Raw genomic sequence first — 24,542 nt, forward strand, 5'->3', positions numbered from 1 at the left:
CATTTGATCAGATGCTTTTTAAAACACTTTGACATCTTTTTGCAGTTGTTCAATGTCCAGAGCTGATCAAACCACAGAAGGGCCAAATGCAGTGTCTCCATTCAATAGGCATCTTCAGCTATCAATCCACCTGTGAGTTTATGTGTGAAGAAGGATACACACTGCGAGACTTCAGCTCCTCTACACTGTTCTGTGGGGCAACGGGACGCTGGAATGATTCACAACCCACTTGTGAAAGTAAGACGGGCCTAAATTAACTTAAAACTTCTATTACAATAGTTCAGTAGTAGTTCTGCTCTTTGCTCTTTAACATCTCTGCTCATGGAGTTTAATGATGATCCTCTTTTTCTGATTTTCAGTAATAAAATGCAAACCAGAGGACGTCACCTCACCAGATCATGCTATTATCCACTGCTCTCATCCTCATGAAAATTACTCATATGACTCTCAGTGTGAATATTCCTGTGAAGAAGGTTATGAACTAAAGGGTTCCAGTACGACAAGATGCACTTCTACCACAGAGTGGTCAAGCAAACCACCAACCTGTGAACGTGAGTTGAATTTACACTGAGGAACATTTACAGACGCTGTTCAAACCTGCTTAAATTATTTACACTTTCCTTTGACATGTCTATGAATCTTTTTGCAGTTGTTCAATGTCCAGAGCTGATCAGTCCACAGGATGGCAAAATGCACTGCCAACATCCTATTGGCCGGTTCAGCTATCAATCCACCTGTGAGTTTATGTGTGAAGAAGGATACACGCTGAAAGACTCCAGCTCCTCTACACTGTTCTGTGGGGCAACGGGACGCTGGAATCATTCACAACCCACTTGTGAAAGTAAGACAGGTTTAAATTTACTTAGAACATTTTTTTATTACAATAGTTATACAATATCTCTGCTTTTGGAGTTTAATGATGATTCTCTTTTTCTGATTTTCAGTTATAAAATGCAAACCAGAGGACGTCACCTCACCAGATCATGCTAGTGTTCTCTGCTCTCATCCTCATGAAAATTTCTCATATGACTCTCAGTGTGAATATTTTTGTGAGGAGGGTTATGAACTAAAGGGTTCCAGAACGACAAGATGCACTTCTACCACAGAGTGGTCAAGCAAACCACCAACCTGTGAACGTGAGTAGAATTTACACTGTAAAATAAAAATGACACATTTGATCAGATGCTTTTTAAAACACTTTGACATCTTTTTGCAGTTGTTCAATGTCCAGAGCTGATCAAACCACAGAAGGGCCAAATGCAGTGTCTCCATTCAATAGGCATCTTCAGCTATCAATCCACCTGTGAGTTTATGTGTGAAGAAGGATACACACTGCGAGACTTCAGCTCCTCTACACTGTTCTGTGGGGCAACGGGACGCTGGAATGATTCACAACCCACTTGTGAAAGTAAGACGGGTTTAAATTTACTTAGAAAAACTTTTATTACAATAGTTCAGCAGTAGTTCTGCTCTTTGCTCTTTAACATCTCTGCTCATGGAGTTTAATGATGATCCTCTTTTTCTGATTTTCAGTAATAAAATGCAAACCAGAGGACGTCACCTCACCAGATCATGCTATTATCCACTGCTCTCATCCTCATGAAAATTACTCATATGACTCTCAGTGTGAATATTCCTGTGAAGAAGGTTATGAACTAAAGGGTTCCAGTACGACAAGATGCACTTCTACGACAGAGTGGTCAAGCAAACCACCAACCTGTGAACGTGAGTAGCATCTATATTATGCAAACAAAAATACATCTGATGAATATTTTGCAATCGCTCCTTTGAAAAAACTCTCATGAAAACTGTCTGATCCTTTAATACATTTCCCCCTTTCCTCACAGTTATTCACTGCCCAGCCCTTGACAGTCATGTCAATGGAGAGCTGAGCTGCACTTCCAGCTTTAAATATGGGAGCAAATGCAGCTTCAGTTGTGCTGAAGGATTCCACCTCCAGGGAGCTTCAGAAATCAGCTGTACAAAAGCAGCAAAGTGGAGTCAGGAACCACCTCGCTGTGAAGGTAATCAATAAACTTTTTCCTAATTTATGAATTTACAGGTTAATTTATTGCATTTCAAAAAAAAAGTTAGCCCAAGTGAATTTTATCATACTAAACACTTTTTCAACTCTGTAGCAGTGCTCTGCCCACAGCTTTCTGAGCCGATCAACGGGCATATGAACTGTTCATCTGAAGAACCCACCTTTGGCACCTTCTGCATCTTCAGCTGTTATGAAGGCCACCAACTTGAAGACCACAGTAACGAGATAGTGATGTGCAACTTCAATGGGAGCTGGTCAGGGGAAGTGGCGGTGTGTCAAGGTAAACAGCTGATAATGACTGGGATGCAGATAAGCCATTTGGTTGATGAAGTGAGAAAGACATTCTAGTGTAGGGGTGGCGAACTCCGGTCCTGGAGAGCCGCAGCCCTGCAGAGTTCAGCTCCAACCCTAATTAAAACTCACCTGCCTGTAGCTTCCTAGTAACCATTCAGACCTTGATTAGCTTGTTCAGGTGTGTTTGATTAGGGTTGAAGCAAAACTCTGCAGAGCTGCGGCTCTCCAGGACCGACATTTGCCACCCCTGTTCTATGGCTTATTTCATTTTATTTGTATTTTCAGCTCTTGCATCGCTCTTCAAAGCAACAGAAGTGACTCTTGGTGTTTCAGGTGCTATCAGTGTCTCCGGTCTGGGCTTAGTCCTCTGGATACTGAAGAGACTGAGGAGAAAAGGTGAGTCAAACAGTCTACTGAGTTTGTGAACATGTTCTAATTCTTTAATAATATACTGAAAATTATGTCTTTTTGTTTCCAGCTAACAATTTTGACCTGAACAGGTGAGATATGTCTCTTTTTTTGCAGTTATATTTTTCTTGTATCATTACTGTCATTATTTATCACTTTTGGTACATACAGGACTATATCTGCTTTTGTCTGTTTCATTTTTAGTACCTTGGATATTGAGGATCCACCACAGTTTTATAAGAACAGTGTTGACAGTCTCATATAGAGCAAAATAGCATCAAATAGCATACAGCATATCCGGTGAGCATATATTCCTCATGCACATATACAGGCCAGTATGTGTAAAGATAGCGATGTAACTTATTCCAGTGAACAATTCATTGAAAAACTAAATTCTTCTTCACGGGATTCACAACTGCCTCACTGGACATAAACATTTATGTCATCACAAATGATTTAAGGCACTTGGATATTTTTGGCATTATCAGTTACTAGGCAACAGTCCTAACTGAATGTGATTTTTACTTCCCAATGGAAGCTTTTATGATTTACTTGACTGAACATATTGTTCTGTACTGTATAAATGTACTCGTTTTTATGCTATTAATATACACATCTTTTTGTACTATTTATTGTTCCAAAACTGTATTGGTCCTATTAAACTATTTGTACATGTAAACCAATAAAGTGTGAAGTGTGACTCTCTACAACTTTACGAAAAAACATTTAGCATTTTTCAAAATCAAAACATGAATACACATTTATGTGATTGATCATTCCATCTAAATTATCAGCAGTATATTTGAATCTTAACACCTAAATAAAGGCTAGAATTGAGGTCACTGTACACTGTAAGTACAGTTATTGCAGTGAAAGGTTTTGTTCAAATAACCAAGTCCAGGTCATGTTCATCTGGACATATCCTGTGACGGACTTTCCTTCAAGCTGTATATAATCATCAAGTGTTTGTTTTATATTTTAGAGAGTTCGCTTTTTCAGAAATACCTTTCAGAGGTCAGTGTCGTCTGAATGATCCTTGCCATAAATTACCCACATTTAATTATTTGATTTCTTTTTTATGATGAGTTTAGTCTTCTAATCATTCAATCATAGTCATCTAATCATTATATGCATCTCAGCACCATTCTCTTTGTGCAAGTGATGATTTGACAAGATAAAATAACATATAAGTTAACCAGCATCTCTTGACATTTCTCTTAGGCTGAAGAAAGAAAGACATCTACATCTTGAATGGCCTGGGGATGAGTAAATGAAAATGAATGTCTGGAAATGTTCATTTTTGGGAAAACTACGCCTTTAATCTATTTGTAAATGTGAACAAAGTTTGACTTTCATGATGTCATGGGTGTTTCAATGCATTTTCCACTTTCAGCTGAATGCCTAAATCTTCCAAAGCATAAATGTATCATTTTTCAACACCAATGTATAAAAAATAAATAGTAAGTGTGATTGATCGTTCCATTTGTAGGATGATCAGCCGAATATTTGAATCTTAACACCTAAATTAAGTCTGGGAATGAAGTCTCTTTGTTTATCTTTCATCACCTTTAAGTGCATACAGCCATTAGCATTGTGAATGCAGTGAAAGGTTTTGTTTAAATGACCTAGGTCATGTTCATCTGGATGTATCCTGTGACTGTGTCTTTCCCTGAAGCTGCGTATAATCAGGGAGTGTATGTTAGCTTTTACAGAAATACCTTTCAGAGGTTAAAGTGATCATGTAATCATTATATGCAACTCAGCACCATTCTATTTGTGCAAGACAGAATTTTACGAAAAGATAAAAGACCATATAAAAGATAAGCAATTTCCAAAAAGTGGCATTCTTTCCCAGGTTGTTACATAATGCTTATTCTTTTGAACCTGTGAGAAAACATCCTGCGATTTAATGCTAATGACTTATATATATATGGTGGGTGCCCACAGTTATCAGAGCATATGTGAGAACGGACTGTTGAAATGCAACTAGAGCTGCGATGTACAATATTCTACTAACAACAAGTGCCTCTGTCGAAAGGAGACTAAAGAGAACCATGGTATGCATCTATTATGAAATTTGCATTTAATTTGAACCTTTTTGGTTCAATACAAGCCTTTAAAAAGTACTATCTATTTATACTAGCAATTAAGTGGCTGTTTTTATTGTTCAGGCTGGAGGTGTTGTGGTGCTTAAAACGACATCTGTGCACATAGGAATTTTGATACATCTCTGCTTCATATTGGGTAAGTGAATTCTACATTCATCTTCCTTCCAGAATAAAATAAATGTGAGAAATAAATTTAACTTGAACTTTTGATGGACAACATTTTAGTCAGTGTTGAAGGATGGACATATTACTGGATAGACAACAAGACAATGTCCTGGAATGAGACAAGAAAGTGGTGTCAAAATCATTACACAGACATTGTGATGGTCCACAACGAAAATGTAACACGTTTCCTTAAAGAAAATGTGAAAAACAGAACTAAATCTCCCTACTACTGGATTGGAATGCAAAAGATCAATGGCACTTGGACGTGGGTTGCCAATGGACAAATCATGAAATATCAAAACTGGGCAACCAATGAGCCCAACAACAACAAGTCTAATGAAAACTGTGTGGAATTGTACACCAGCAAAACAAACAATAATGGAAAGTGGAACGATGACAACTGTCAATTGGCAAAGTATCCTTTATGCCAAAAAGGTAAGGAGTTGGAGATGAAAGGTGCCTTACTTGTTCAATTAGTTGATTCATTTCCGGTTAGAGCACATATTTTTATATGTATAACCTTTATGAGTCTAATAGAGACGTTTCTGAGAGAGAAAATCTGAGTGTTTTATAGTCCAAAAAGGATTTTTTTTTAATTGATCTAGGTATTTTCTTTCAGCACACTGTCCAAATGATACATGCACTGATAGAGAGGACTGCAAAGAGCAAGTCAGCAGCTTTACCTGTGTGTGTAAACCAGGTTTCTCTGGGCCAAAGTGTGAAACAGGTCAGAACAAACATTATTTCAACAGATAAACAAATGCAAAGTGTAATATATACTGAGAAAGTGAAACATATTATAATTTATTGGTGGTTTTCAGCTGGTGGCTCACGACCCAGGGTCTGTTCTGATGCAGGGAAAAAACAATGTTGAATTGACAAAATGATATATAATCCTGCATGTATAATTTTATGATAACCTTTACTTAAAGGAATATTTCACCCAAAAAATGAAAATTTGCTGAAAATGTGCTCACCCACAGGCTATCCACGATGTAGATGAGTTGTTTCTTCATCGGAACAGTTTTGGAGAAATTAATCATTACAGTACATCACTTGCTCACCAATGGATCTTCTGCAGTGAATGGGTGCCGTCAGAAAGAGAATTCAATTACCTGATAAAAACATACATTTCTCCAATCCTCTGATGAAGAAACAAACTCATCTACATCTTATGTTCTAAGGATGAGTAAAATTTCAGCAAAGTTTCATTATTGGGTGAACTACTCCTTTGAAATATTCCTAGATCATGCAGTAATGTTTTTTTCTCTCCAGTCGTTTCATGTGATCCACTCTCTGCACCACTACATGGCAGGATGAATTGCTCTGGTCTATTTGGGAATCATTCCTTCAACTCAAACTGTACATTTTCTTGTGCTGGTGGTTATAAACTGAATGGTACAGCTGAGCTCAAATGCAATTCCTCAGGTGCATGGAACACACCACCACCTTCATGTGCAGCTGCAATAGGTATTTCAAAGTTATGAATCTGTGTTTACATCAGAATGTCTTTTATTATGTAAATATATGCATATAAGTACAGAAATTATGATTTTGTAAGTCCATGCATTTTCTTTCAGTACAACATCCAGAGGACTGCAAAGAACAAGTCAACAACTTCACCCGTTTGTGTAAACTAGGTTTCTCTGAGCCAAAGAGTGAAACAGGTCAGAGCAAACATTATTTCAACAGACAAACAAATGTAAATGAACCAAAGTTATGATTCTGTTTACAACAAAATGTAAATATATGCATGGAAGATTAAGCTGTCATTTTTCTGTTGTAGCGGAGTGTTTTCCCATTCTTTTTTTTGGTGGTCGATTGATGAACTGCAGTGAAGGACATGACGGCATTAGATCTGCCTGTAGAGTACAGTGTCCACCTGGATATTTGCTGATGGGTTTTGCTGAGTTCACCTGCAGAGCTGATGGCACAAGGAAGTCTTCATTTCCACTAATTTGTGCAAGTGAGGAGTTTGCTCTTTTTAGTTCTGTGCCACAGATATAGAGTACAATGAGAGCATCATGTGATAATAGCAGGAAATAATAAGGGTGTTTATTTATTTTTTTTATTTTTTTTTGAGGAATTTAATTAAAAAATATTTTAGTTAATTTTTTAGATACCATTTATAAGAAATATTCAGCGAACAATACCTATATATTTATTTTTGCTACCACTAAGCCACTATTTTAACTCCATTAGAGTATGCTGTTATTTATTTAACACATTCATTTATTTATAATCTGAATCAATAACTGATTTAACTCTGAATCATTTCCACACGCACACACAAATGTCTTTCAAAACCAACTCTGTTACATTCAAAATATTGAGGCTTTGAGGAACATTGTTCCAAATCATGTTTGAACCCCATGGTTAAATTAAAAATAAATAAATTCAATTATTACTTTTTTAAATGGGAGAAATGTAAGGGAAAAGAAAAGGGAGGGAAAGGACAAAATTTGAATCTTAAAAAGATTCATAAAGCATTTTAGAAAAAACAACATGGCAATTTTCTGATTTTAAATGCAAACATGTTGGCATAAAATGAATTCTTTATAGATTTGTTATATCTTTCCTCAGGTTATGTCTATTTTCTGTTTGCTCTTTTGGCATCTGTTGTCATCTCAGTGTTTTGTGGCTGTTTATTTTGTTGCTCCAACTGCAGTAGTAGTGAGTATACTGTGAAGTTTTAAAGAGTGTATCAAATTTCAAACAATTAATTGCAAAGAGACATATATGTTGTATTATGCATATAATATATATGTATATTTTTATTTTGTTGTAGGTAAAAATACAGTGAGATTAAGGTAAATTATGTTAATTTTTCAATTAAGTTTGGACAGTTCACAGAAATCTTACTCCACGTTTTCTTGCAGAACTCAACAAGAAACGGTGAATCCAGTATATGAAGCAGAACACACACCACTAGAGGGCCCTCTCTGTCCAGCATAAAGCCTCAAATCTTCTTCTGTTCATTCTTTTTCATTCTAGCTTTGCTTGTGCAAATATGAAATAGTCAATAAATTAGTCAATAATCTCTTTTGTCATCTTTTGCTCAGAAATGCTATATGTTGTTTATTGTTACTGTACAAAAAAAAACACTGTGAGCTAGAGAATGGGTGACATTAAAAAATAATAAACTATTGTATTTCTGGCATATAACCGCCTCTTAAACATCCTTGTGTTGCTTTTCCTTTTATGGCAGCCCGTGGCGGCTAAACATTTCTAGGTAGGGAGCCACATCCAACAGTTTTAGCATACATCCCGGTATGATTTATCACAGTACAACAAAAGGAAAAGTATTAAAAGTTGAAACATTTTAAATAAAGATACTTGTTTTACCAAGTTAAAGTCTGAGGATGATTCCCACAAAACTATATTTTCTGCAAGATAAATTAAAACTAAATATTTAGATTAATATTTAATTGTAATTAATAATTAATTTCATAATCCACAATTTATGTATACAGTGCAACAGCAAAAACTGTGAGGAAAAAAATAAATGTTACATTAGTTTAGTGCATTTTCTATACATATACAAGTCAAACTGCAATAGCAAACAGCACCACACAGAGATGCCAACAGACTACTACAGCAGTCGCCTTAACCTGACTGTATATAAATATAAACGGATCCATTCAGAATTGTTAAACAGAGCAAAACACAGATTAAAAAAGAAAATAAAAACATTCTGAATTTTTTTTTTTTTTTTAATTCTGAATTCAAGCTCTTCACACTGGATCTCACAGCGCAGTTTAGTGCTTGCGTGACCTAGACTGATCAGCGAGTAAAAAGGCAGTTTTAATATATTTACAAACTAAAACAGTTTGGTTACCAGCATTCTTCAAAATATCTTCCTATGTTCCTCAAAAGCAATAAAGACATAAGTTTTGAAACAACATCGGAGTGAGTACCCTTACCAAAAAGTAGTATACTTCAAGTTTATTTTAGTAAGTATACTTAAGTAAAGTTCAAGTATATTTTTAAGTATACTTTATGTAGTAAGTATACAAATATCAGTGTACTAGTAGTATACTTGTAAGTGTACTATTTCAATACTCCTTGGGACTGGTATATAATAACATTTTATCAGTTAATGAAATTACGGTATTTAACTGTAAATTTAAGTTAAAACCGTAAAAACTAAAACGTTGCTACCGTTTTTTGTACGGTAAAATTCCGGCAACCACAGCTGCTGGTTTTTTACCGTAAATTTTACGGATTTTTTTTGACAGTGTATATTTAGGATTCTTAGACCTTTCCAACTATATATAGTTTGTCATGATTATATTAGTTTTTATTAGATTTAATTGTAATATAGTGAAGTAAACTTAGGCGTCCCACAGAGGGGACGGGTGATAGTTAAAGGGTTTAAACTGAAATGATACTCAAAATATAATATAATAATAATAAAATAAAATTAATTTCTTATTCATTTAACTGTTGTATAAAATCATTTCCAAATTTGCACTCATTCGTGACTCGTATGATAACTTTATAAGACAAAAGCTCATTCAGGGGCATTTTTTCCCCTAGATCTAGAATTGTAAGGGCTGTCCTTGCCATTTTTGCGCTCTTGCAAACTTGCCAACTCTTTCTAACCCATCATTATTTGTGCATCAGTTCAGTGGAAAAATACTGCACTTTAATATTGCACATATTGAATTTTAATTGCACTTAAAATGGAAGGCCACCAAAACTTTGTGACAACATCTATTATGTGTTTTAGTAAAGGAGATGTCAGCGAGTGCCGGCATGCTGATATATGCAACTGTGGGAGCTGTTTCTTCAGCTGGTCTACTTCTATTTGGAGGACTAATGTTTCTGTTGATGCGCCAATTCTCCAAAAAGGGTAAAAAATGGAATGATCCTGTTCCACTCTTGGCACCACCATTTTTAAACCATTAAACTAATAAAAATGGTAATTTATTGGGATTTGACAACAACATTAGTTGGTTGGTATTTAACAACCTACTTTCATTGTTATATTTTAATATTTAGTGCTTGCAAACTGTAAACGCCAATCGCAACAAGGACCAATCCAGTCACTTTCAGGAACAATTTAGCACTAAAACTTACTTGTTCAACTGTTGTTCCAAACCTGTATGACTTTATTTATTCTGTGGAACATACAACAAGATACGTCTTATTGTTCTTTTTGTTCATACAATATAAGTCAATGGTAACCAAAATGTTTACCAACATTTCTCAAAATACAAATTCATACAGATTTGGAACAACATAAATTTTCAACTTTAACTGTTAGTTCTAACAAAATGTATTCTTCTCCACTGCAGCTAATTACAGTCTGACTGACTCTTCATGGGAAGAGAATTTGAACCCAACATTTGAATTCAATTAAAATACAAGTTTAAGTAAAGTAACTGATATTTTCCATCTTGTTTTGTGCTTGCAATAAATGAAGATTTGAACTGAACTGTGTGTTGTGTGTTGAAATATCCACATCAATAGGCTAGTATGCATTTATTTGCACATTATAAATATACATTTATAGTTTCCAGCATTGTCATATGCTAATAATGTAATATCAGTAGGGTCATTCCTATCTTTGTGACACCATCACTAGGTGTGAGAGAGACAGTATGAACACTGCCAAAAACACTCTGTTTCACCCACTGTTTCATATAGCATCGCCCTAGATGTGCTGCTCCAGAACAGACACCCAGGCCAGAATGTGCTGCCTCTGGGCACTGTGCCCACTGTCACCCAGGCCCAGAATCCAGACTCTTGCCCTTAGTTGCCCCTTCACCTTGTTCCTTCTGTAAGAGGCTTTGGGGTCAGAAGGTAATGAGCATTTTCTATAGCCATGGTCAGTGTTGGGGGTAACGCATTACAAGTAACGCGAGTTCCGTAATCAGATTACTTTTTTCAAGTAACTAGTAAAGTAATGCATTACTTTTTAATTTACAGGAGAATATCTGAGTTACTTTTTCAAATAAGTAACGCAAGTTACTTTTTTTCCAATTTATTGATTGACAGCTCTCCTGTCCCCATGTTGAGAGAAATCAAAAGATGCTACTGTAGTTCTAAAATAAATATGAATATGCATTAATTAATCTCACTCACAAAATAAAAAAACAGATTCAGTATTCCTCAAAATGAATAAAAAAATGCTCAGAATATACTCAGAATATAACGCAAACCTGCAATAATTAAATGTTAAACAACACAAATATCCTTTATGTATTTAATCCCATTCTATTAACCAATGTCTTTGCTTCTGACCTTCGATTATCCAGTTCAACCATACTAATAAGCAAAAATTACTCTAGACAAACATTTGTGTGTCTTTTTTTTATTGCTGAAGTGTGTTGAAATTTCTTCTTCTGCATTCTACTGTACGGACGTAAATGTACTTTCCCTTCAGCCTGAGGCTTATTCATTTCACTTTTGGTATGAAAAGGCTTTTATATTTGCCAAAAATATAACTTTTTTATTTTAAAAACAAACAAGCAAGCCCTGTCCAGATTTAAAAAGTAACGCAAAAGTAACGTAACGCATTACTTTCCATAACAAAGTAACTAAGTAACGTAATTCGTTTATTTTTATGGAGTAACGCAATATTGTAATGCATTACTTTTAAAAGTAACTTTCCCCAACACTGGCCATGGTCTCTACTATAAGTGCCAAAACATGTCTAACGTTTTTTTAACATTTACATGTAAAGTTAATAATTTTTATGAGCTATTTGTAATAGCCTATGATTTTTGCTAAATTGTGAGCTTATTTAGCCAATATGTGACCGTGGACCATATATGGATCATAAGCGTCAATTTTTTGAAATTGAGATTTATACATCACCTGAAAGCTTAATAAATAAGCTTTCCATTAATGTGTGGTTTGTTAGGATAGGACAATATTTGGCTGAGATACAACTATTTGAACATCTGGAATCTGGGGGAGCAAAAAAAAAAAAAACATCTAAATATTGAGAAAATCACCTTTAAAGTTGTCCAAATTAAGTTCTTAGCAATGCATATTACAAATAAAAAAAGTTTTAATATATTTAGGAAATTTACATTTGTTTAATGGAAAATGATCTTTACTTAATATCCTAATGATTTTTGGCATAAAAGAAGAATCGATAACCTATTTTTGACCCATACAATGCATTGTTGGCTATTGCTACAAAAAAAAATATAGCTACTCATGCTACTTATGACTGGTTTTATGGTCCAGGGTCACACATACATTAAGAAATATTTGATAGGAATGTGCAAATGTAATGCATAACAGGGACCTTCTGTTTATTTCTGCTGCTGGTCAGTAGGAGCTCTTCAGCTCTTCAGCACAGAAGGAGAGAGATGCACGGGTGCCTAACCAGTCGCATCTGTCCTGGCATTAACGCAGCGTGACGCCAATTATATGCTTAAGAGGGAGCGGGTCTGCAGCCCATCCTGGCACGAAATGCGTAATAAATAACTGATCAGCTGAGTGGATGCCTCCTGGCTGCTATCGTAATAATAACGAGGCTATTGCTACCCGCTGTGACCGTATGATAGCCGTTTGATTATTTTTCGTTTGCTTTGGCTGCTTGGTTTGCCAAAGGCCAGTCTAGCGCCAAAATGCATGAGAGACGGAGATTGACGCGTTCACACATCAGTAAACCGATACAGTCATTCCTTTAATATTCATTTATTTATTTGTATTAAATGTGCACTGATTGCATCAAAAGTTTTGTGCACTATTAGGTCTAACTGCTGTGCTACTATATGTGAGTCAGGTTTTTTCAGTGGCCACTGTGATTTACAGAAACCAGATCATGAGAGTCATGGGTGTTTCTAGCCTTTTACTGGAGCACCCCATCAAAAAGTGTTACCATATTGTGATACGTTACTGATATGCATGTATAGATTGTCTTTACCGGCAGTACAGAATCGTTCACAAGCTGTATAGGCCTACGCAAAAAAGAGCGGAAGTATCCACTAGTATTTAGATGTGAGAAACCGCTGCAAACGATTCAGTGTGTGAGTGTATTGTCCGAATGGATCAAATCAAATTAATCGCTAACAATTTCAGAACTTTTGACTAGACCGTTTGACCGATTTGATCAAACGAGTGATTCTTGTTGTGACTCTATTCGGATTAGTTACAATTCTGAACAGCTGAAGGAAACACCTGATGTGACTGGCGAAATATTGTCGATAATGTTCGGAGTCGGACTGCACTGGTGGCGCGGTGTGTTTTGACTCACCATTCGTTCATTCGAGTCATTCGTTCGGGAATCGGATTATACTGCATAGTCGCTGAATCAAGAAGCGGCGATGCCATTAGTAGTGTATTTTACTACAGGTTTCCGCGAATGTAAATGAAAACATTTCTGAATAAGTACTAGTTCTACGAGAACATTTTTATTACATTATTTTAGAATAAATACCTGCACCTCCAGTTATTAGAATAACCGTAACACGAAAATTTGCTCATGAAAACAAATTGTTCATCTCATCTCTGCTCTGCAACCTCTCCTGACAGGTCCACATGACAGGAACAGACAGTTAAATTGTTCCTGCTCAGTGACTTGTGCCTCTTACATCTGGAGGTCTGATATCAGAGTAAGAAATGTGAACCTGGTACAGACAGAAATAGGGTTCGTTGCTGGGGCAAAGAGGCACAGTATGAAGGGCTTCCTATCTTTGCAGCATGCCTTACATTTTCACCTGACATTATCCTCAACCCCTACAGTACACCAAACTGTAACATGGGTACATTCCAGAAGGACAGCCCCAATGGTCTGGCTTTATGGGTGGTCACATGCAAGCCCAACATAAGAATAAAAATACAAGAATTTATGTTGGCTTGAGCTAATAAAATCACAAAATAAAAATCACTATTCATGAGAGACCATGGCCGGATGTGGTGCATATTTATGGGTATTTCTGATACTGAAGTGTGAATCTAAAGATCTGGGCAATGCTATGCCCTGTGGTGGACCACCATCTGGCTTTGGTAAAGTGCCATAAAGATATGCATCATGATACGAGGTGATGAAAGCCTAGACTAGGAATGACCTTGAGTTTGGAAAATGCCAATTCTTAGCCCACACTGCAATATAGTGTGTGATTGTTTGTGGATATTAAAAAGTTTCACTCTCATAGAGACAAACTGCAAGATAAATCAAAATTATACTGTACATTTGTTTTCAATTAATATTTCAGATTAAAGAAGTAAATTGGGCTGCATTTACAAACAATGGCATTTTTAGCCTTTCATCTGTATTGGGGCTCAGGAGTCGGACCTCTATCACAAAAGTGTGCCTACATTTGATACACTTTTAATTTTTAATTGCTGTTTTGGATGTAAATGGAAATAAATCAACTTTACCTACAGCACAGAGTCGTTCAAATTGAGTCTTTGACACACAAAAGAAAATATTTGCAATGTTTGTTTTCTGCAGAGGATTATGGATAAATATCCACCTCATCCTGCGGTCTTTGTGTTTTCTGTCTTATAAAATACCCAATTACTATTTTGGTGTGAGAAACTGCTGCAAACGATTCAGTGCATGAGTGAACTGTCCGAAAGAATCAAAGTGAGCAAACAGTTTCAGATCTTTTTGCACTGACATCACTGACATACAGTATAAAGATTTATCACTAATATCACTGCAGGAAAAAAGTGTCTATGCCCCTGGCAATTCAAGTTAAAAACAAAATCAAATGAATCAAGAAGCAATCTTGGCAGCTCTTTGGCTATTTCAAATACCAAGTGCCTGAAAGTACAGCTGTTGTGCAGTCAATAAGCATTTTATTGTAATTCAGTTACACCCATAAAATAATAAATACAAATTACACAAAGAACATTTTTATCACAATGCATTTTCATTGTCAACAGTCACCACCATTTCTACCCTAAAACATGCATAAGCAGAATACACACAAGCATGCATACACACACGCACTCCCTCCTCATACAGTATATCTTTCCCAAGCTGTCTGAATGATGCTCAAGAGGTGAAATATGAATCTTGCATTGAATACAACCGGTCAATGGGTGTTAATAGGGAGGATTCACTGGATGACATACAGTCTCCAAAATGACACAGAGAGTCACTGTCTCTATCGTTATAGAGTGTGTCACAACCTATAAAGAGAGAAAGAAATGGGATGGGCAAAGAGTATTTGTCACTGCATTTTCACTGTATTTTGTGAGGCTAGTGTGTGTTTTGTACCATAGGGATGCATGTGGTCTCCAGGCATCTGAGGAGGAGTGAGGCCTTGTCTGAAGGGGTCCAGTTTGAAGCTCTGTGAGTCTAGACTGATATTCTGCTGGGTAAGTGAATATGAACCTGCACACTCCAGCTCAGCAGTCAGACCTCCACAAGAGGGCGCTGCGGTCATATAAATGACAAGAAAAGAACTTCTCAGTCATTAGTCTCTCGCCTTTTAAAAATTAAAAGTAGCCTACTGTTTATAATGCAAAATTATAAAATTGACCATTCCCTTTCTCCGTTCTTTTCTCTAACATTCATTCGCATAACCAAGAAAAAAATGTGTTTTTTTAAAACAAACATGAAGAAATAACATTTTCATGACCTAATGGGAACGTTAACAAAACGTTCTTACAACATGTGTTTGTTAGCTGGGAAAGTTGGAACAAAATACAGCTGAAATTTCTGTCACTGTACAAAGCTTAAGAATATTTAATGAGACATGCGCTGTTCAGATTTGGTTGTTTGCTACTAAACAACTGTGGCTGTAACATTCTAGCTAGGATGGCATTGTTTACATAACCCATGGTTAAAAGCAGTGCTAATTACAAGCATGAAACATTTTTTTAAGTGGTGTTTAGAAGGAAGCAAAGCATGAAACTTTTGTGAACTTTGTATACCAGTGTGTTGTGATTGGCTATCCCTTTTCTCCTGAGGGGACACACTTTGCTTCTGCTGCTGTTGTCTTCTTGCCAGTTTTTTCATCTACAGAGACAATGAGCGTGAAAGAGATTGACATAATAAAAACATGTTCACATATAGTAATGAGAAAACTAATAAGAGAAAATATCCCTTTATAATGCGAAGGAAGGCAGAAAACACACACAGCGCTACCCTGAAAGGAAATCCAAGTCTAATCTAAGGGGATCTATACATAATATGTCATCAGTTTCCTACACGAGGCAATAACACAGCTTGTTTCCTTATTGGCAAGCTCATATACTGCAGAAAGAGGTCTGTTATCAATTGCATAAGTTGATGCTCTTTCAATGAGTGTGTTTGTCTGTGTCGGTGGGCATCACATTACCTTGGCTCTTTGGTTCTGGAACCAGACCTGAACGACTCGTACGCTCAATCCTGTCTCTGCTGCCAGCGTCTCCCTTACCTTACAAAAGAGAGACAGACAGAGAGAGAGCCATAGTGTGACCTTCATGGTCTACGGGTCATGTAGGCTAACTGATGAACTGACCCACATTGGAGTATCAGATCAACAAAGATAGATACAGCAATGCAGTCCAGAACAGCTGCGGCTGCACAAAAACCTCCTTCACAAATGTTACAGTAAAAGAAACATTAAAAAACAAACGGTTAATGTATAGAAGTAAAACCAAGCTTGATGCTTTAATGAGATTCTTAAACTATTACACAAGACAAATTTATCTGAAGTAGTTTAATTATTGTTATATTTTTTAAATATTTTATATTCAGTTATTATTTAAATAGCAGACCTTTCGACATGGTTTGGATGAGACCTCAAAAGAAGCTTTGAAAGCACGTCTCTGCTGTGTTGTGAGGATGGTACGAGGCCTTTTAGGTCTCTTGTGTTCTATGTCTTCTATTGTGTTAGACTCCCCTGTGGTCTTAATGTTGTCTTCATCATCGTCCTCCTCCTCACCATCTTCACTTTTACCTGTAGTTAAGGAAACAGAGGTATGTAATGCTTAACAGCAAACAGATCATTACTAGAAATAATAATAATAAAAAAACTATAAAAAACTAAAGCTAAAGCCGACCAATATCTGTTTGAACAGTAAAAATGATTTCGTAAGTATCTTAAAAATACAATGAAAATAGTGATTTATGAATGGGCATCTATACTACAATTCAAAACTTTGGGGTCAGTAGGATTTTCTTTAAAGAAATTAATATTTTTTATCAGCAACTATGCATTAAATTGATCAAAAGTGACAGTAAAGACATTTGCAATATCACAAAAGGTTTCTATTCTATATAAATATACTATATATTGCCATACTCTCTTTCTCTCTCTCAATGTATTCAGATATATTAATATTATTTATTAATTTATAGCATTATAATATTCTGCTTTATTCATATAGTTTATTAACAATATATTTTACTTTTTTCTATTTGTATTTATTACCACTAGTACTATTTTAATACATATACTTCATCCTTAAATCTAGTGTAAGCATTGCAGTGCCAGTGAGTGTATGGTGTACCAGAATGTGTGTAAAAACAGTGGGATTGTGTGCTAAATGCTGGTACTGAAGGACTCCAGCACTGCACATTTTGGATGTCTCCTTTATTTAAAGCACCTGATTTATATTATCAGATCATTAGCAGAGGCACCATGACCTTACTCCGTGTATCAGATGAGGAAGACATATAAAATGAGCAGTGCCGTGGTGCTCCAGGACCAGGATTGTTTTAAAACAATACCTGAGTCGGAGGTGGTCGGGCTGGCCAGTTGGTTGTGATAGTCTCTGGCACAGAAAAGCCTGTCCCCTGTGAGCACACAGCAGTCTCCCTTCTGCAGCCTGCAGCCGCACACACAGCAGCAGAAACACCGCAGGTGGAAAACCGCAGTGCCTGCGTGCATCACCAGCTCGGCCGGAGAGATGACCTCTGCGCAGCCCTTACACCGTACCAAAAACAACCTGACAGGAAAAGAGAGAAAGAATGAATTAATATGCATTTCTCAAAGCAACTGTATACGTATGAAACATCAGTTTCAAATGGCACGCTGACTTTTAATAAGGTGAATGTGTTCTGTTAATTTTCCACATTCTCCTTTAAATGTCTGCTCTGGGAGTTTGTACGTTTGGTGAGCGTGTACGAAGTTCCGTGAAAATGTTGGATTGCTTTATGGCAGCAACAAATGCACATATACAGCCAACGCCGCTTTAAGGCAAGCCTCCAAGGTTAGTAAGGAAAAGCCTAAAGAGAAGCAGACCAGAGGCCAAATTTTTTGAATGGATGCAAATGGAGAAGAGACTTCATTATACAGAATAAACTGCTTTTGAGAAAAAAAACAGCCTATCGTTTAATGAATCGACAGCTTATCGGCTAATGTGCCATTATACATTTGTTTTGGATTGATCAATTTTTATTGTCTACACTGAAAAAAACCCAATCGATTTTATAAGAGAAGACATGGACAATTTTGTTAACGGATGTCTCATTCATTTCTAAGGAATCTGCAAACAATATTTGATGTTCACACAACAAATTCAATGATGTCAAGGCTGTGTTGTGATTGGTTATCAAGGCACACATCATCCAAATTGCCGTTACGCTATCTCCAATGGTACAGCCATGGACCTTGTTATCTCCCAATAATAAGACCATGGCTGCATCTGAAATATAGAAGGTGAAAAATTTGTATGTGAACATAGTAGTATGTACGAATTCACAGTATTCATAAAACAGTAGGCAAACTACTACTGTTTCCTGCGAGATTCTGAAGTGCGCATCTGATGGACATTTTACTATCCCATGATACCCTGAGAGAGGACTTGTGAATGCCTGTGAACCAATGCAACTGAACTGACCCTGGTAGGTCACATAACAATGACAACATGACTAATGTAGTACATCCGGATCACATTCATACTATATAGAACATACTTTTTAATGGTCACTTATTACTTATTCAAAAGAGGTACCTACTCAGAGAGTATGTGATTTCGGGTGGTCCATCTCTGGTACAGCTGTAATTATGACTGATATATTTACAATATATTAACTGTAGGGTGGCAAAAATACACAAAACTACACAGTTGCTTTAAAATCTTTTGATGAAGAGTACAAAGAATGATTTTGTTCTTTTGGAATGTTTTATGTTGATGTACCATCAGAGATTCCAAGAATGTTGCTGAGTCGCCCAGACCATCAAGGAGTGAGACAAGAACTTGCCATGTCCCCTCCACCCAAAAAAAGCCATGCAGACGCATACCCCCAGCATGGTGAGTGTGCATCTTAGCGCCTGGCAACCAGAGCTGGGTTTCAGCGGGTTAGACAGAGGCGGCCGGCTCCACGACTGTGTCCGGGGCAGGACTCCCGGGGTGGGGGGAGAAAGGAGCTCGGCAGGCCGTGGCTCCAGACGGAGGGAAAGAATCACGCCTCCCGGTGGGCGAGGCCGGTCCAGGGAATGATCTTAACTCGACTTAACCAAACCCAGACAAAGGAGGGAGCTGGCCCAGAGCCTCGCTGCCATTGTCCTGCCCTGGCAGACACCACATTTTCTGTTTGTCAAACTGGCCTGAGATTTCCGTGCCCGGACGGGGGGGGGGACGGAGAGTGGAGCTGTAGTTTAAGGTTTGGTATGAGCGTGACAGGGAGGCTTAGAGAGAATGACCCCAAGAGGTGTGACAGCTTCAGACTTGGGCTGACAGGATACTCCTTAATACAAGACACTACAGGCAAAACAATTGTTTTTCATGCACTAGTCAATTTTGATATTAAGGGTTATTTTGCTTCTATAATATCTTTTTTCAGACAAAACACACATTTAAATAATTATTTTATTATACTTTCAATTTCACATTTCAATTACAATACATATCTTCAAAGGTTGTTTTCTTAAAATGCACCAAAACGTAGCACTTACACCAAATTTTCTAGTAGGTTTTTACAGGTTTGTTCATATAATATTTGCCTGATTGTATTTCTAAAAACGTGGTGAAAATTAATTTTTTCTCAGTATGGAGTGATAAAAAGATAAACGCAAATGAAATGCTCAGATTTCTGTTCTGGAAATGTATGTAAATTAGTGCATATCAAATTAAATAACACATCAATTGTAATATATTTAAACATAATAATTCAGAAAACTTACTTCTGTACTGTGATTAATCAACTGGGGAAAGTGTTGATATCTGTTAAAATTTTTACCCTATTTACCTGAGGTGTCTTAATGCTAAAAAGTCAAGTCAAGTCACCTTTATTTATATAGGATAAGAGGTTTCCATTTCAAGCACAGACAGTATTGAAATACTGATTATTTCTGTTTCTTTAAATAATAGCGCCATGATTACTGTATGTTCACGCATTAAGATAAGTTTTCGGCTGTGTTTCTCTTTTACAATTTGTACCAATTATAAGCTTTTGGCTATAGATCAGTGGGTGTTATTGTTGGTATGCGTATCTCAGCTAGTTGCATGGGAGCATTGCAGTGTGTTCACATGCAGACAGAAAAAATTCCTCCTCTGATAAGTATGAATTGAAACATCCCAAAGCCTTGCATTGTTGAGAACTATTAGTGTTGCCCTGGGGTTGCTGTGGAAACCGCTGCAAGTTCTTTAGGGGTTCAGTAGGAGGGACAGAACAAAGTGCTGCTCATTATACTCAAGAGCATCTGTGGTATGTGAATGCATACCAATTGCATGTTTGTGTATTATAGATACAGTAGATAAAGATACAGTATACATAGCTACAATTTAGTTAATGGTTGCATTGACAAGATAAAAAAAAAAATCTATTTTGATCTGGAAGCATTTATGTTGATATATTATTGCAACTTGCTGAATCAGAGCCTGAATCTATTTCTCAAACCTTTTTTGGACATTAAATTAGAAATGTATTCCACGTAATATATTGTAATCTATATCATTTCACATTATCATTAATATGATTACATTTTACATTATTAGAAATAATTTACTTTTAAACTAAAAATTTTTCTGGTGAAAAACACACTTGACAGGTGTTTTCTACCTTTAACAAGACACCTGAGCTTTCATTTCATTTTGAAGGCAAACTTTTCTCTATAATGAATGACACCAAATGGTATGTTTGACAGAAGTGCATTTTTTTAATGCTAGAATTTAATTATCTTTAAAAATGTGACATTAACTATAAAAATCTATTTTAATAATTAAAATGATCTGAATCACTGGATTAATTATTTTAATATTTGATAGTCCTAATATAATAATAAAGGTCACAGTAAGTTATATTTTATGCTCCTAGTGGCTGCTTTCCATTTAGCTTACCCAATCAGCTTTGGTATCACAGGAATAAATTACATATATTAATATAATATGTTAAAATAAAAAAATATATTAATATATATATATATATATATATATATATAAATTGTAATAATACTTCCCAATATTACTCTTTTTACTTTATTTTTGATACAAATAAATGCAGCCCTTTTGAGAAAAAAATCTTACTGACCACAAACTTTTGAACAATAGTATAAATGTTTAACAAAGTAAACTTACATAAGATTTGAGAGAAATTAAGCAATTGGGAATCACTAAAGAAACTCACTCTTCTCATCATAAAACAGTAAGAAGTCTGGAGATTGCTACTATTATTAAGTTACTAGTCCTAGAAGTCTAAGCATCACTTGAAATCCAAATTAAATTGATCACCATTATAAAACAGTGAAGTACCTGCCTGCTGACCCATTTACAGTAGAGCTGCTCCTTAACCTGGTCAGTAAGTGCTGGGTCAGCGTGCTCTCCACCCCTGAGCCCACAGTTAAGCACTGGGCTACTGGGTAGGAGTGCCAGCCAAGCACTGCATATGTGGCTAATTGGTCAGGTCAGATATCTCACGGTCGGACGGGCATCAAGCAGGGGCACCACTGGGCACCAACCTATCCAGATGCCTTGACATACTTCACACGCAGAGATCCCCTCTACATATACCCCCTCCCCAACACACACACACAAACACACTCATATTCTACCCAGAACATATGGCCCAATCCTCCACACAGCCTCAGCCTTTTTATTAAGAGCACAGTGGTCACTTCTCCATTATTATTACTTCGGCTGATAGACTCCTAATGTGAGTATGCATTATGGGATTTGGCGAAATCAGAGCTTTTTTGTTGAAAATTTTAACTTTTTGACAGATACATCAGCCATTGAAATTAAACTTGAGAATTTTAGATGGTGATCAGAACTCAAATAGTGTCCATAACTGCACTCGTTTGTATTTTCCGGGTCATTGCGCTGTGTCGCTTCACACACTTTTTTTTTTTATACGGAGGTGAGAATGTGCATATGAGTGTGTGAATGAAAATCAGAGTGAGTTTTGGGGGTAGTAGGGGGTCCGTGCACCGTGTCGGTGTGGCCATATGCTGTCCCCAGCTTGCCGTTGCCACACCGATGGGTCCTGCTAATTTAACACATCTTGACAGCGTGTCAGTAGTGCTGTCCTCGTGATCTAACGGTGTGTGTTTGTGTGTGAAAGCCTCCTCGCATTCCATGGCCCACCGCGACCCTTTCTCCTGCAGTCACCTTGTCTTTCAGGAGTTCTGTGCCAAGTTCCCCAATACACACAGTCTCTCTCTCACTCACAAAACACCAACACTCATAAAATGGACTAGAAAAATATTGTTTGTGTAAACAGGTATACAGTTATGTGCTAACAGAATAGTGCATGTGTAATTTTATACTGCATGCAGATGTGACATTTCAGGACTAAAATATTTGCAAAGAAAAAATAATAAAATCAAAATTATATTTAGCCACAAAAGTTGCCTTGCAAAATTAATTTAACAGAAAGTAAATAAATCAGCCTGCGACATCCAAACATTAGAGTCAAATAAACAACACTGCCTGTAAATAGGAATTTAAAAGATTTAAAGTTATTTACTGCATCATTACTAGAGAGTGGTTAGATATGTGAACTGAAACCTTAACAATAACATTTTACTGGCTTTATCTTTAAAGTATCCACTGAGATATTTACATATAGATTATTTCTGTGCATTAATCATTAAAATGTTCTTTGGAAAATAATGTAAGTGATTGTTGCAGATTGTTGCAGTGCTTAAATTAAGTATAATAAAATTAATTTCTTTATTTTTAATTTCGCTGAGAAATAGAACTGATGGTTATTTCTTGTGAGCTCTAAATGTTTACAAAGGGGAAAAATAATCCACCGCACTCTCAACTGCATTTCTAGAAAATTCAAGCAGTCAATTTGTAATTTCATCTGACTAAGAAACTTCCGACTACCTTGGACTCACGTCACATTTTCCCGCGTTGAACTTCAAATAGTAATTCAATTAGAATAAAACGAAATCATTGTTTACACAAACAGTAGTAAGTAGAGTCTTACTTCTGGTAGTCTCGCTTGCAATAGAGTGTCTTGTTGCGGAGGAAGCAGGTGTCTTTCAGAGGCTCGCGACATGACGCGCAGTGCAGGCAGCGCTCGTGCCACAGTCCGTCCTGCACGCGGAGCAGGTACCTGTCCCGGATGAGCTCATTACAGCCTTCACACACGCTCTTTCTCCACATGTCTGGAAAAAAGACATTTATAATCCATAACCTCAGGGTGTAATTTCATGCGATTGTATTTAAACAAAAACAAAAAGTCTTATGTGTACTTTACAGAATTGTATATTGTTTTAGCAGCCATCCTTTTAAAACTGTAGCTATAACAAGAAAATGTGAAAGTAGCCTAAAATAAAAGAAAGTTTAATGTCATTTAAAACTGGAAAAATAAATACTGAAAAACAAAATAAAAAAAACTCAATTCAACCACGAGCATTACAAAATAACAAAAACGATAAAGACCAGCAGAAATAGGCTACAGTGTGAACAAATGAGATTTGATTGTGAGTTTCATTCAAATATTTACTTCTCATCTCTACTAAGATTATTCAGTCAAACATAAAGAAACTTGAGACATCCAAATAACAGTGAGTTAATGCGCATAACATTAATTACTGTCACATGTCAGCATGTTTTATCAAGACCAGTAACTTTAGGCTTCTAGGCTATACTGTACATGACAAAACTTTACCAAAACTTTAAAAAATGCTATAGAATTAGACATACATCCACCTACCATTGAAGAGAAAATATCCTTTTGCCGCCCCGTGTAACTTTCGACAGATGCGTAGATAGTTGTAAACGCACACAAAAGCTCCATATGAAAATAAATGGTGCGTCGTTTACTCTCTCTCTCTCCCTCTCTCTCTCTCTCTCTCTCACACACACACACACACACACACAAATCTCTTCCATCAGGTAGACTAGAGAGTAAGTATACAGCCATTTCTTTACAACTTGTGATGAACTCTAAAAAAAGAATAAAAAAAAATAAAACATGAATTTTGAACAATAATGCCCTGTTTGGTTTTAAGAGACCCCAAGGCAATTTCAGTTGCTAAAAAAACCTGACTGATTAAACACTGATTACAATTATTATTGTTATTATACAATATATTATAGATAAACTTGACGGTTCAAACATGCCCTGAAAAATGTTACATTAATTCTGCTTGGGGTAGAAATGTGCATTTAAAAAAACTAATTAAATACATTTAACATAGATTCACAATGGGGTGCAATGCTGC

The 24,542-nt window shown here is 36.4% G+C and overlaps 3 protein-coding genes and 1 long non-coding RNA gene across 4 annotated transcripts in view; 3 read left to right on the forward strand and 1 right to left on the reverse strand.

Annotated features, from left to right (window-relative positions):
• Nucleotides 1–3,272, forward strand: part of LOC107698391 (P-selectin-like) — an 8,733-nt gene extending 5,461 nt beyond the window's left edge. Inside the window, exons 15-25 of the mRNA XM_016499392.1 lie at nucleotides 46–237; nucleotides 360–551; nucleotides 650–841; nucleotides 945–1,136; nucleotides 1,217–1,408; nucleotides 1,534–1,725; nucleotides 1,848–2,024; nucleotides 2,139–2,324; nucleotides 2,624–2,734; nucleotides 2,817–2,838; nucleotides 2,951–3,272. Of these exons, the coding sequence (XP_016354878.1) occupies nucleotides 46–237; nucleotides 360–551; nucleotides 650–841; nucleotides 945–1,136; nucleotides 1,217–1,408; nucleotides 1,534–1,725; nucleotides 1,848–2,024; nucleotides 2,139–2,324; nucleotides 2,624–2,734; nucleotides 2,817–2,838; nucleotides 2,951–3,011 (1,709 nt within the window). The 3' untranslated portion in view covers nucleotides 3,012–3,272. The remainder of the gene's footprint in view (nucleotides 1–45; nucleotides 238–359; nucleotides 552–649; nucleotides 842–944; nucleotides 1,137–1,216; nucleotides 1,409–1,533; nucleotides 1,726–1,847; nucleotides 2,025–2,138; nucleotides 2,325–2,623; nucleotides 2,735–2,816; nucleotides 2,839–2,950) is intronic.
• A 1,435-nt stretch (nucleotides 3,273–4,707) lies between these two features.
• On the forward strand, nucleotides 4,708–6,784 carry LOC107698320 (P-selectin). The gene is made up of 7 exons (XM_016499277.1): nucleotides 4,708–4,803; nucleotides 4,918–4,990; nucleotides 5,080–5,454; nucleotides 5,639–5,746; nucleotides 6,295–6,489; nucleotides 6,600–6,686; nucleotides 6,780–6,784. The coding sequence occupies exons 1-7, from the start codon at nucleotides 4,744–4,746 to the stop codon at nucleotides 6,782–6,784; spliced, it is 903 nt and encodes a 300-aa protein (XP_016354763.1). The 5' UTR covers nucleotides 4,708–4,743.
• A 100-nt stretch (nucleotides 6,785–6,884) lies between these two features.
• LOC107698392 (uncharacterized) lies at nucleotides 6,885–7,978 on the forward strand. The gene is made up of 4 exons (XR_001635342.1): nucleotides 6,885–6,985; nucleotides 7,603–7,692; nucleotides 7,808–7,829; nucleotides 7,899–7,978. It is a non-coding gene; the product is annotated as an uncharacterized LOC107698392 (long non-coding RNA).
• Nucleotides 7,979–14,776: 6,798 nt separating this feature from the next.
• LOC107698394 (LIM homeobox transcription factor 1-alpha-like) lies at nucleotides 14,777–24,157 on the reverse strand. The gene is made up of 8 exons (XM_016499401.1): nucleotides 24,032–24,157; nucleotides 23,300–23,480; nucleotides 17,654–17,871; nucleotides 16,699–16,880; nucleotides 16,278–16,355; nucleotides 15,871–15,955; nucleotides 15,212–15,370; nucleotides 14,777–15,123 (listed from the first exon to the last, which is right to left on the reverse strand). The coding sequence occupies exons 2-8, from the start codon at nucleotides 23,476–23,478 to the stop codon at nucleotides 14,987–14,989; spliced, it is 1,038 nt and encodes a 345-aa protein (XP_016354887.1). The 5' UTR covers nucleotides 23,479–23,480; nucleotides 24,032–24,157; the 3' UTR covers nucleotides 14,777–14,986.
• Nucleotides 24,158–24,542: the final 385 nt, after the last annotated feature.

Source organism: Sinocyclocheilus anshuiensis, unplaced genomic scaffold, assembly GCF_001515605.1.
Source record: "Sinocyclocheilus anshuiensis isolate Anshui unplaced genomic scaffold, SAMN03320099.WGS_v1.1 scaffold1746, whole genome shotgun sequence".
Classification (NCBI taxonomy): domain Eukaryota; kingdom Metazoa; phylum Chordata; class Actinopteri; order Cypriniformes; family Cyprinidae; genus Sinocyclocheilus; species Sinocyclocheilus anshuiensis.

Coding starts and splice junctions, on each gene's coding strand:
- LOC107698394 (XM_016499401.1), bottom strand. CDS start 23,478: ATGTGGAGAAAGAGCGTGTGTGAAGGCTGTAATGAGCTCATCCGGGAC. Junction 15,956..16,277: donor TCCAGAACCAAAGAGCCAAG/GTAATGTGATGC, acceptor TTGTCTCTGTAG/ATGAAAAAACTGGCAAGAAG. Junction 15,371..15,870: donor TAGCCAATCACAACACACTG/GTATACAAAGTT, acceptor ATATGACCGCAG/CGCCCTCTTGTGGAGGTCTG.
- LOC107698320 (XM_016499277.1), top strand. CDS start 4,744: ATGTACAATATTCTACTAACAACAAGTGCCTCTGTCGAAAGGAGACTA. Junction 4,991..5,079: donor ACATCTCTGCTTCATATTGG/GTAAGTGAATTC, acceptor ACAACATTTTAG/TCAGTGTTGAAGGATGGACA. Junction 6,490..6,599: donor TTCATGTGCAGCTGCAATAG/GTATTTCAAAGT, acceptor ATTTTCTTTCAG/TACAACATCCAGAGGACTGC.